Here is an 11,958-nt window from a genome sequence, read left to right as displayed (position 1 = left end):
CAAGCTCTGCCTCCCAGGTTCATGCCATTCCCTTGCCTCAGCCTCCCAAGTAGCCGGGACTACAGGCGCCCGCCACCACACCCAGCTAATATTTTTTTGTATTTTTAGTAGAGACAGGGTTTCACCATGTTAGTCAGGATGGCCTCAATCCCGACTTTGTGACCCGCCCGCCTCAGCCTCCCAAAGTGCTGGGATTACAGGCGTAAGCCACAGCGCATGGCCAATTTTTGTATTTCTAATAGAGACAGGGTTTCACTATGTTGGCCAGGCTGAATGCCTGAACCTCTGACCTCAAGTGATCTGCTCACCTTGGCCTCCCAAAATGCTGGGATTATAGGCATGAGCCACCAGGCACAGCCCTAAATAACCTCTTTTTTCTTTTCCCTCAAGACAAGAGTCTTGCTCTGTAACCCAGGCTGGAGTATAATGGCGTGATCTTGGCTCACTGCAACCTCCACCTCTTGGGTTCAAGCGACTCTCCTGCCTCAGCCTTCTGAGTAACTGAGATTACAGGCACGTTCCACCACACCCAGCTAATTTTTTGTATTTTCAGTGGAGACAGTGTTGCACCATGTTGGCCAGGCTGGTCTCGAACTCCTGACCTCGTGATCCACCCAAAGTGGAGGCGGAACTCTGCCTCGGCCTTCCAAAGTGCTGGGATTACAGGCATGAGCTACCACGCCTGGCCCTAAATAACCTTTTAAACTAACCTCAAGAGGAGAGAAATCGTGATTGACTAAAAAGGAGAGGCCTCCCACAGGGACCACCAGAAACTCCACTCGGAAGGTATCGTGATTTCCATCGTAGGTTGCCTTAAATTTCAGGTAGATCAGGTACACTGTGGCATAGGAGCAGGCAAGGTAGATAACCTACAAGCAAAAGAAAAAAATACCAGGTGTCAATACCTTGCTACTGTTCCAGCTCTCCCAGCTTTTTTTTTTTTATTACCCGTGTATTTGGAAAGGCAAGATTTTCTTCCTTAGCCTGTTTTTGGAATTTTAAAACTTAAATATAGTAAAATTCTCTTTTTTGGAGGTATTCAGTTCTGAGGCATGACTACCACCAAAATTAGGACACAGAACAGTTCCATCACCCCCAAAATTCTGCTATGCTGCCCCTTTGCAGTCAAGCTCCCCCAGGCTTCCTTCACCTCCTGCAATGCAATCACACTTATGTTCTCCGTCCATAGTTTTGCCTTTTCTACAATGCCGCATACATGGAGTCATATAATATATTGCCTTCTGAGTCCAACTTCAGTTAGCCTAATGCATTTGAGAGTCAACCAAACTTATTGTGTATACGGCAGGTCTGCCAATAACATCCTTTCGTTGTAACATTGATGAGAAAAGAAACTGGTTCCCAGCTGGGGACACTGTCCACATGGCATTTGCACGCTCTCCTCGGGTCCATGTGGGTCTTCTCCAGATACTCTGGTTTCCTCTTACATCTCAAAGATGTGCTTGTTAGGTGAACTGGCATGTGAACGGTCCTAGTGTGAGTGTGGGTGTGGCTGAGCACGCCCTATGATGGAATGGCATCCTCTGCAGTGGGGGAAAGTTCCCTCCTTGAAAACCTGAGCTGCTGGGATAGGCTCTGGCCACCTGGGACCCTGAACTGAAGTGGGTTGGAAAATAAATACAAATTATGGTAAAATAAAAATTCATAAAGTAGTATACAATAATTATACAAATGTACAATAAACGATGTAGTACAAAAGCACTCAGTGAGCCTGCTATAATTGTTATTGTTTGTTTTTGAACTTCATGGTAGTAGGAGGTACTCCTTATAATTTGTGCTTTGCAAACATATACTTTTTTTTTTTTTGTGAGATAGAGTCTCACTCTGTCACCCAGGCTGGAGTGCAGTGGTGCGATCTGGGCTCACTGCAAGCTCCGCCTCCTGGGTTCACACCATTCTCCTGCCTCAGCTTCCTGAGTAGCTGGGACTACAGGCGCCCGCCACCACACGCGGCTAATTTTTAAATATTTTTTTAGTAGAGACGGGGTTTCACCTTGTTAGCCAGGATGGTCTTGATCTCCTGACCTCGTGATCCGCCCACCTAGGCCTCCCAGAGTGCTGGGATTACAGATGTGAGCCACCGCGCCCAGCCTGCAAACACATACTTCTTGATTTAACCCACCACCATGACCACCATCATGCACTGATTCACTAAAAATTGGATAAATAATTATGTTGCTTTTATTAATCTTTCTTAAATATATAGCTCACATTGGCTGGGTGCAGTGGCTCATGCCTGTAATCCCAGCACTCTGGGAGGCCGAGGTAGGCGGATCACGAGGTCAGGAGATCCAGACCATCCTGGCTAACATGGTGAAACCTCGCCTCTATTAAAAAAATACAAAAAATTAACTGGGCTTGATGGCGGATGCCTGTAGTCCCAGCTACTCGGAGGCTGAGGCAGAAGAATGGTGTGAACGTGGGAGGCGGAGCTTGCAGTGAGCTGAGATTGCGCCACTGCACTCCAGCCTGGATGACAGAGTGAGATTCTGTCTCAAAAAAAAAAAAAAAAAAATTTATAGCTCACATTTGTTTTGGGCCTTTTTTTTGAGACAGAGTCTCACTCTGTCGCCCAGGCTGGAGTGCAGTTGTGCGATCTCGGCTCACTGCAACCTCCACCTCCCAGGTTCAAGCGATTCTTGTGCCTCAGCCTCCCAAGTAGCTAGGAACACAAGCGCCCGCCACCACGCCCAGTTAATTTTTATATTTTTAGTACAGACGGGGTTTCACCATGTTGGTCAGGCTGGTCTTGAACTCCTGACCTCAGGTGATCCACTCACCTCAGCCTCCCAAAGTGCTGGGATTACAGGCGTGAGCCACTGCACCCAGCCTGTTTTGGGTCTTTATTTAAAAGTCTGGTGGTGTTTTTGGGACCAGAAATATGCTGTAGGAACCTAATTCTTACTTATGTCAATTAGCCTATGGTAAAACTGGCTTCAGTGTATGTTGTTTCACTTCAAGAACCTACCAATGACATTAAGTGAGGGCCTAGTGTTAATAATTTGTTCCTTTTATAGCTGCATCTATTGGTGGTCCATTGTATGGATGCACCAGTTTATTTATTCACTCACCAGTTGAAGGACAGGTGGTTTCTGATTTGGGAGGACAGTGGATAAAGCTGCTGTGAACATTTGCATACAAGTGTTTGTGTGAATGTAAGTTTTCACTTCTCTTGGGTATGTACTTAGGGGTCGGATTGCTGGGTCATATGTTAAGTGTAACTTTTTTTTTTGAGACGGAGCCTTGCTCTGTCACCAGGCTGGAGTGCAGTGGCGCAATCTCGGCTCACTGCAACCTCCACTTCCCGAGTTCAAGCAATTCTCCTGCCTCAGCCTCCCCAGTAGCTGAGATTACAGGCGCACATCGCCACACCCAGATAATTTTTAGCAGAGGTGGGGTTTCACCATGTTGGCCAGGATGGTCTTGATTTCCTGACCTCATGATCCACCCACCTCGGCCTCCCAAAGTGGTGGGATTACAGGCGTGAGCCACCATGACCAGTCGTAAGTTTAACTTTATAAGAAACTGGTGGCCAGGTACAGTAGCTCAAGCCTGTAATCTCAGCACTTTGGGAGGCCAAGGTGGGTGGATCATTTGAGGTCAGGAGTTCAAAACCAGCCTGGCCAGCATGGTGAAACCCCATCTCTACTAAAAATACAAAAATTTTTTTTAAAAAGGCCAAATAACATGTATTCCTCTGACCCCAAAGAAAAGTCTGATATTCTAAAATTACATCAACTCTCAGACTGCAGAAATTAGGCTCAAGAATCAAATAGCAGTTTTAGTCCAGGAACAGAAACACCTGAGAGGTAGCTGTCCTGCCTAGCACTACTTCTCCCCAGGCAAGACTATGTGAGAACATCTAGGCAGATGACTCAATAGGAAATGGACAGCAGTCATGAAGCCCTTATATGCTTTTAAAAAACTACAAAGACACTAAATTGACCCTGACACTTCATCATGCAGTTATATTTGCAAATAAACAGTCAACATGGTATTAAAATTGTTGTTCATACCCATATACCAAAGAACTACCCCCCAAAAGGAATCAAGGAACATTAATACACTATTACAGGAGTTCTCTCCACACACAAATATATGTACACATATGTGAATAAATACAAACAAAAGCTACATGCATAAACAAAACACACATCCATCTACACGTGCACTGAACCCCCTCAGCACATCCAGCCAAGGCTCACAGCAGAGAGGCCCCTCAGCAGGACCTAGCCTGTGGCCAGTTCAACGTTAATAAAAACTTGATGGGCGTTATTTCCGCTAAGGCCTTAGCAGCAGCTGGAGAAGAACAGCTGCTTCTCTCCTCTCACCAGCACGTAGAAGTTAAAGTAAAAAGACACGAGCACCTCAGGTCTCAGGCCAGACTTTCAGGACATTGTGCTTAGAAACTACAACCAAGCAAGCACGGATTCCTCTGAAACCTGGGCATCCTGAGTGGGAGGGAGGATTCTTGCTCACACATCTCAAGTTTTAACTTGCCTAGACAAGTGGGGACCTAACCTTTTTTTCTTTTTTGAGACGGAGTCTCACTTTGTCACCCAGGCTGGAGTGCAGTGGCGCAATCTCGGCTCACTGCAAGCTCTACCTCCCGGGTTCACACCATTCTCCCGCCTCAGCCTGCCGAGTAGCTGCGACTACAGGCGCCACGACCACGCCCAGCTAATTTTTTGTATTTTTAGGAGAGACGGGGTTTCGCCATTCACAGGATGGTCTAGATCTCCTGACCTCGTGATCCGCCGGCCTCGGCCTCCCAAAGCATTGGGATTACAGGTGTAAGCCACCGCGCCCAGCCCCTAACCATTTTTAAGTAAGCTCATTTCCTGAATACTAGGTTCCCATCACTTGGTAATGAAGAATCCATTATAAGTGACTCAAATTTGCTTTTTAGTAAAGACCAGACTCACATATTGCTTTGTCTCCTTTCAACAGTGCTTATGAAAATGCTCTTGAACACAAAATGTTGGGGGGAGGTTGTTTAGATGCCATACCAAATAGGATTCAGTTTAAATACTACTTCCTGGAGTGTGCTAATAACCAAATGTCCTAGAATAGTGCCTCGCGCACAGGTGCTCAGTATATGTAGAATGAAGGAAAGAAAGAAAGAAATCAGACTCCTATTACATATCCCGAGAGCCCCTGTTTTGTTTTGTTTTGTTTTTCAGACAGGGTCCTGCTCTGTCACCCAGGCTGCCAGGCTGGAGTACAGTGGTGTGATTATGGCTCACTGCAACTTCAACCTCCAGAGTTCAAGCGATCGTACCACTTCACCCTCCCGAGTAGTTGGGACTACAGGAGTATGCCACCATGCCCGGCTAATTTTTGCATATATATATATATACACACATATATATTTAGAGATGGGGTCTCACTATGTTGCTCAGGCTGGTCTCGGATTCCTTGGCTCAAGCAATCCACCCACCTTGGCCTCCCAAAGTGCTGGGATTACAGGCATGAGCTACTGTGCCTAGCCTGTTTCATTTTTTTTATACCCATAGGTTCGCAGTCTCTTGTACTTTTCCTTTGTAGCACCCATCATAAACTGCAGTCATTTGTACTGCCATGATCTGTGTACTCTCCCACACCAGAATAGAAACTTCTGCTTATTTTCTGCCACATCCTCAGTTCCCAGCTCTATAGGTGTTCACAAGCATGAATTCAACACTGTGTGAAAGAATTGAAGCTCACGTAGTTTACAACTTCCCCCAGTATGGGGTGTGTGCCACCAGTGGTACACAAAGTGTTAGGTGGTGTGCAAACATTTTGTATTTTGATAGTTATACATTTGTTTTAATGTGAATTCGAAAAAAATATAAGAAAGACAACAAAAGTATTATAGATACTAATGCTTCGGACAAGTTGAAAGGTTTAAAAAATATGTTACTACGTAAATGACGGCACAGAGATCATTTAAGCATGGCAAATGTAATAAAAATGACACATACACAACAGTTTAAGAAAAACTGACTCAGTGGAAAAGAAAAAAGGTGCCTATACACAGTTCCTCACACAGCAGCAAAATGAGACACTGCAACTAGGAGTCCTGCTTTCATTCCTTGTTATGTACCAACTTGCTGGATTTCTCTGGGGACTCTGTAATTTCCCACGGCTTGAAAATATAATGGTTACCCCTCTTTCTTATAGAGTTATCGAGAGCTCTAGATTTATCATACTTAAGGAACCTAAAATAAAGAAAGCTCTAACTTCAAAGTATTTTAATTAACTACTATTTGAAACCAAAAATGTATGCTTACTGATAACTCGTTTATTCCCAGTTATATGTACAAGGTGGTCTGAAAGTTTTAAAGTCAAGAATAGCATATTAAGACATTTTGGAGCATTTTTAATTAAAAATACACAGCTGACATAAATTAAGTTTCCATAGACCTGTGCACTGTAGATGAAATACATTCCAGTGGATGGCATACTATACCTTCATAGATGTGTTATACAGTGAAATAAATGAAGTAAAAAGATCCAGGTAACGAGTTGTGAAGACCAGTGCAAACAGAAGCTGGCTTTTCCCAGAAATACCTGGAGAAACAGAAGGGAAGTATTAGAAAGGCCTGCAGAGTTTTAGGATTCCTGTGGATCACACTGTACAGGGAGTGCAGACAGCAAAGGAGGGGCGCGTGGGGTCAAAGGCCCAGGTCTGGGGAGGGCTCTGAATGAACAAGAGCAGTTGTAGTTTTTCTATCCCTTAACATTCCCAAACATGCCCCTTCTGGGAGGCTCTAACAGGCTTTTCTGTCTCACTATAAAGGGCGACCACAGGAAAGGGGCTTCATTACGCCAGAATGTGCATCATTCAAAGGAATCTTATATTTCTCAAACATATCTCCTTAGGCAGGAACAAATTTCTCAATAATTCTGCTGTCATTTAGTGTTATAACTTGTCTCTTACATTCAGATTTTTCTTTTCTTTCTTTTCCCCCAAGACAGGGTCTCCCTCTGCTGCCCAGGGTGGAGTGCAGAGGCACAATCATAGCTCACTGCAGTCCTGACCTCCTGGGCTTAAGCAATCTTCCCACCTCTGCCTCCAGAGTAGCTGGGACTAGAGGTGTGAGCTACCACACTCAGCTAATTTTTAAACAAATTTTTTGTAGAGATGGAGTTTCACCATGTTGCCCACACTGGTCTTGAACTCCTGGGCCCAAGCAATCCTTCCAGCTTCCCAAAGTGCTGGCATTACAGGTATGAGCCATCTCACCTGGGCCTTTCTTTGCATGGTAAAACAATATCTCCATGGTGAGAAATCTTTTGAGAATGGAGATGGAGTCTACTGTGATTAAGGGGGATGAGGAGTCGCGTGAGAAGCACTGACTCAAGTAAGAGTTGGGCAGGAACTCCCGCTGGAATAATGGCATCACCTCCCATGGTGACTTCTTTGCTAAGAGCGGCAATTACTTGTGTATGTTAAGATTTTTAAAGCTTCCATCTCAGTTGGGCATAGTGGCTCATGCCTGCAATCTCCACATTTTGGGAGGCTAAGGCGGGAGGATCGCTTGAACCTAGGAGTTCGAGACTAGACTCCGTCTCTACAAAAAATAAAAAAGTGACAGCCAGGCAAGGTGGCACACACCTGTGGTCCCAGCTACATGGGAGGCTGAGGTGGGAGGATTGCGTGACTCTAGGAGGTTGGGGCTGCAGGGAGCTGTGGTCATATCCCTGACCCTGTCTCAAAAAACAAATTAATTAAAATAAAATAAATAGAAATTCCACTGTATTTGTATAAAAATGTTCCTGAATGCTAGGACAACATGAAGGTGGTAACCCGCAACTACAGCCGGTCTTCAAAAGCAGCTGTCTTTTTTAAAGCCTTGAAATCGTGTTTCCACCTCCAACCACCAACCCACCTCCAGAGCACTGCATGGCGCAGCCACACTCAGCCAGGAAGGCTGGACGTTTATGTGGTGTGCACACAGCTTTTCTGACATTTATATTTGACCAAATATTTACTTGACAAAGGACATGAACTATGGGTTTCAGATGGAGAATGTGCGAATGCATTAAAGAAAGTGAAGGCTAACTACATGTCAGAACCCACCTACCCTCATCTATAATGCAAACTTCACACTATTACACATTTTAGTGAGTATGAATTTAACAGAAATGTCACTTCACCCAAATCATTCACAACACTCCTCTGGAACGTGAAAAGCACATTTTTCTTTTCTTTCTTTGAGACTGGGTCTCACTCTGTTGCCCAGGCTGGAGTGCAGTGGCACAAGTACAGCCCACTGCACCTCTGACCTCCCTGGGCTGAGGTGATCCTCCCACCTCAGCCTCCCCTGGTACTACAGGTGGGTGCGCCACCACGCCTGGCTAATTTTTGTATTACACGTTGTTTTTCAATATTTTATGAACAATCATTTTGCAGCTTGCTGAAACTGAAAGCCTGAATGTACGAATGTTACTTTCTCAGATGAATAACTGTAGTCCCAGCCTATTCACATACACACCTAAATAGAAATGGAAGAAAATGTTGACGCCACCCTTCCAGATCCATCAATAGAAACCAACTTCAAGGGCCAAAGGAGGAGACACAGACAGTAAATCTGCTCTGCTTAGTCTTTTCCCCAGTAACGGATAACTTATTTTTTCCTACAGAGACCAATGTTCCAAAGGGGAAATAACAAGGCTGCTGCTAACCAAGAAAACTGGAGGTTTCAGAGGGGGAAGAAGAAAGAACAGGGAGCAGTCAGACCATACCTGGTATTTGTTGAAGCCTTGAGAAATCAGTTTCTAGCTTATTTCCTATATGGCTCTTTCCAATATTTTAAATATAAGCATACAGGAGATAGATGAATTTTGTGGGAAAGGGTTTTACTCTAACAGAACTTTGGAAGTCAGGCAGATTTGAAATTGTGTCCTCATTCCCAGCATTCCTATACTGAAAACCAGGGACCATCATATTGTCTTTACCAGCCCCCCATGGGGACCCAGCTCACATCCCACCTCCTCCGGGAGGTCATCTCTGTAGATACCCTCCCTCGGGACTGTTGATTCATTCAGCAAGCACATAAGGGGAACTACTTCATGCCAGCTGCTGCCCTAGCTCCAATTACAGTACTCATAAAAATACACTGTGATGATGTGGTTCCTGCCTCTCCTCTCCCCCAAAATCCCACTCAATACCAAGATCTTTAAAGGCTGGGGTCATGCCTTATTCCATCTTGTATTCCCTGCATGGGACACTGGGCCCTGACACACAGGGTCTCAGAAAATATTTGCTGAATGAATAAATGGACAAAAGAAAATGGAATTCATTTTATCTTCATGTCATGGAGGCATTCTTATTTTGTGGTATTTTGGGAGAACGCTTGTGAAGAATGTGCAGGTCATACTGTGTCTCTGCGACTGTAAATAGGGCTCTGCCCTAATTTACTACTAGCTGGAGGGCGAGAGAGCCCCGAATGTGCACAGGGCAGTGTGTGGTTTGCAGTCCGTCCATGGAGTGGCATCCACGCAGGACCGCCTTGCTGGAAATCTGCAGATGCTAGCGTGGTCCCACACCGTTCTCCCTAGCCTGGGATGCTAATTAGGAAGTAGGAGCTTCTTCCTTTAACACAACAAAACTGTCCTGTCTTCACAGGAAAACGGGAATCCTCGCTGAAGACAGAAGGGTGTGGGGCAAGAATCTCCTGGAGAGTTTGGGGATAGAATACCTGCTATTAAACCACAGCAGCTCTCCTAGTCAGTTTCTCTCCACTTTGAGATCAAAACATGCTAAGGTTACCAGGTAATAAGCTCTCCCAGAATACTCACTTTTGTAAATGTTTCTGAAACTGACATCCCCATACCAAATACACCAAACATCCATATTAAGGAGTACCACTTGTTAAATGGAAATCAATCATTAAACTTAACATCATTCTTGTCTTATCCTACTAGGTTAAATGTCTTTTGTTTTCTGTTTTGTTTTGGAGATGGGGTCTCTCTCCGTGGTCCAGGCTGGAGCACACTGGTGCAATCATAGCTCACTGCAGCCTTGACCTCCTAAGCTCAAGCAATCCTCCCAATGACGTATTATACATTACAAAATAGCTAGAAGAGAGGTTTTCAAATGAAGAAATGATAAACACATGAGGTGATGGAAATAACTACCCAGATTAGACTATATAACATACACATGTATTGAAACATCAACTTGTACCCGATAAATAGATCCCATCATAATGCATCAATCAAAATTTTTTAATCCATTAACAAAAAAGAATGCAAATTAAAACACATAGACCAAAAATAAGACATGAACATTTAAAAATTTGATATTGTCAAATTTCTTCTAGAAAGGCCATGCCAATTTACATATCTACTAACACCAAATCAAAAGACCCTTTCTTCACACCTTTGCCAACATTTCCCTACCCAGTGGTATGCACTGCTGTTCTTTTTTATTTGTCCGCCCCCCCGTTTTTTTTTTGAGACAGAATCTCACTCTGTTGCCCAACCTGGGGTATAATGGCAAGATCACAGCTTGCTGAGGCCCGGGGCTTAAGTGACTCTCCCACCTCAGCCTCCTGAGCACTTAAGACATAGGCACACGCCACCACGCCCACCTAATGTTTCCTTTTTTTTGTAGAGACAGGGTTTCACACTGTTGTCCAGGCTGGTCTCAAGCTCCTGGCCTCAAGTGATCCTTTAGCTTTGATCTCCCAAAGCACTGCCACCACACCTGGCCTGCACTGCTATTTTAATACTCAAATTCCTAACTCCTAGTGAGACTGGGCATCCTTTCATGCTTCATTGGTCTTTCTTTTGTTATTCTTCAGTGAATTGCCAACTTTGCCCATTTTTCTGCTGGGTTTTTATTTGCAGGAGTACTTTACTACAGATATTAACCTTTTGTCACTTAGGTATATTACAGATTATTTCACTCAGTTTATTGTCTTTAGCTTTGATAATATTCTGAATTAAGAAATCAATTTGGAGAGATGTCATCTTTCTTCCTCACCAGCCTGCCTGGGTGCTCTCCAGGACTGTAGTATGAACATACATGCAGGTCGTCTTCTATGTCCATCAGCAAAGTTTAGTATTTATTTTTTATTTTTATTTTTATGAGACAGAGTTTCGCTCTTGTCGCCCAGGCTGGAATGCAGTGGCGCGACCTCAGCTCACTGCAACCTCTGCCTCCTGGGTTCAAGTGATTATCCTGCCTCAGCCTCCCAAGTGGCTGGGACTACAGGCACACACCACCACGCCCAGGTAACTTTTTTGTAATTTTAGTAGAGATGGGTTTCACCATATTGGCCAAGTTGGTCCTGAACTCCTGACAGGTGATGCACCCACCTCGGCCTCCCAAAGCGCTAGGATTACAGGCTTGAGCCATCGTGTCTGGCCATCTTTTGTACATTTTCATATCATTTCAACCACATTACAGCTTTCTTGAGAACAGCAACTTTTCTCTTTTTTTTTTTTTGATTTTTGTTTTTTGTTTTTGAGACGGTCTCACTCTGTCACCCAAGCTGAAGTGCAATGGTGTGATCATGGCTCACTGCAAGCTCGACTTCCTGGGCTCCAGTGATCCTCCCCACTCAGCCTCTGAGTAGCTGGGACCACAGTGCACCACCACGGCTGGCTTATTTTTGTATTTTTGGTAGAGACAGGGTTTCACCATGCCGCCCAAGCTGGTTTTGAACTCCTGTGCTCAAGTGATCCACCCACTTTGGCCTCCTAAAGTGCTAGAATTACAAGCATGAGCCACTAAGTCCGGCTGAGAACAAAAACTTTTTTGTTTTGTTTTTGTTTGTTTGTTTGTTTGTTTTGAGACGGAGTCTCGCTCTGTCGCCCAGGCTGGAGTGCAGTGGCCGGATCTCAGCTCACTACAAGCTCCGCCTCCCGGGTTCACGCTATTCTCCTGCCTCAGCCTCCAGAGTAGCTGGGACTACAGGCGCCAGCCACCTCGCCCGGCTAGTTTTT

At 44.7% G+C, this 11,958-nt stretch overlaps 1 protein-coding gene across 1 annotated transcript in view; it reads right to left on the bottom strand.

Annotated features, from left to right (window-relative positions):
• The window catches only part of KDELR2 (KDEL (Lys-Asp-Glu-Leu) endoplasmic reticulum protein retention receptor 2), a gene marked incomplete at its 5' end in the record, with an annotated part of 19,724 nt that extends 13,150 nt beyond the window's left edge, over positions 1 to 6,574 (bottom strand). Inside the window, 2 exons of the mRNA XM_011934403.1 lie at positions 711 to 869; positions 6,470 to 6,574. Coding sequence (XP_011789793.1) covers positions 711 to 869; positions 6,470 to 6,574 — 264 coding nt within the window. The remainder of the gene's footprint in view (positions 1 to 710; positions 870 to 6,469) is intronic.
• Between the last annotated feature and the right edge of the window lie 5,384 nt (positions 6,575 to 11,958).

The sequence above is a fragment of the Colobus angolensis genome, unplaced genomic scaffold (assembly GCF_000951035.1).
Source record: "Colobus angolensis palliatus isolate OR3802 unplaced genomic scaffold, Cang.pa_1.0 Scaffold135, whole genome shotgun sequence".
Classification (NCBI taxonomy): domain Eukaryota; kingdom Metazoa; phylum Chordata; class Mammalia; order Primates; family Cercopithecidae; genus Colobus; species Colobus angolensis.
Note: the sequence above shows the minus strand (reverse complement) of the source record. Positions and strands in the feature narration are given on the sequence as shown.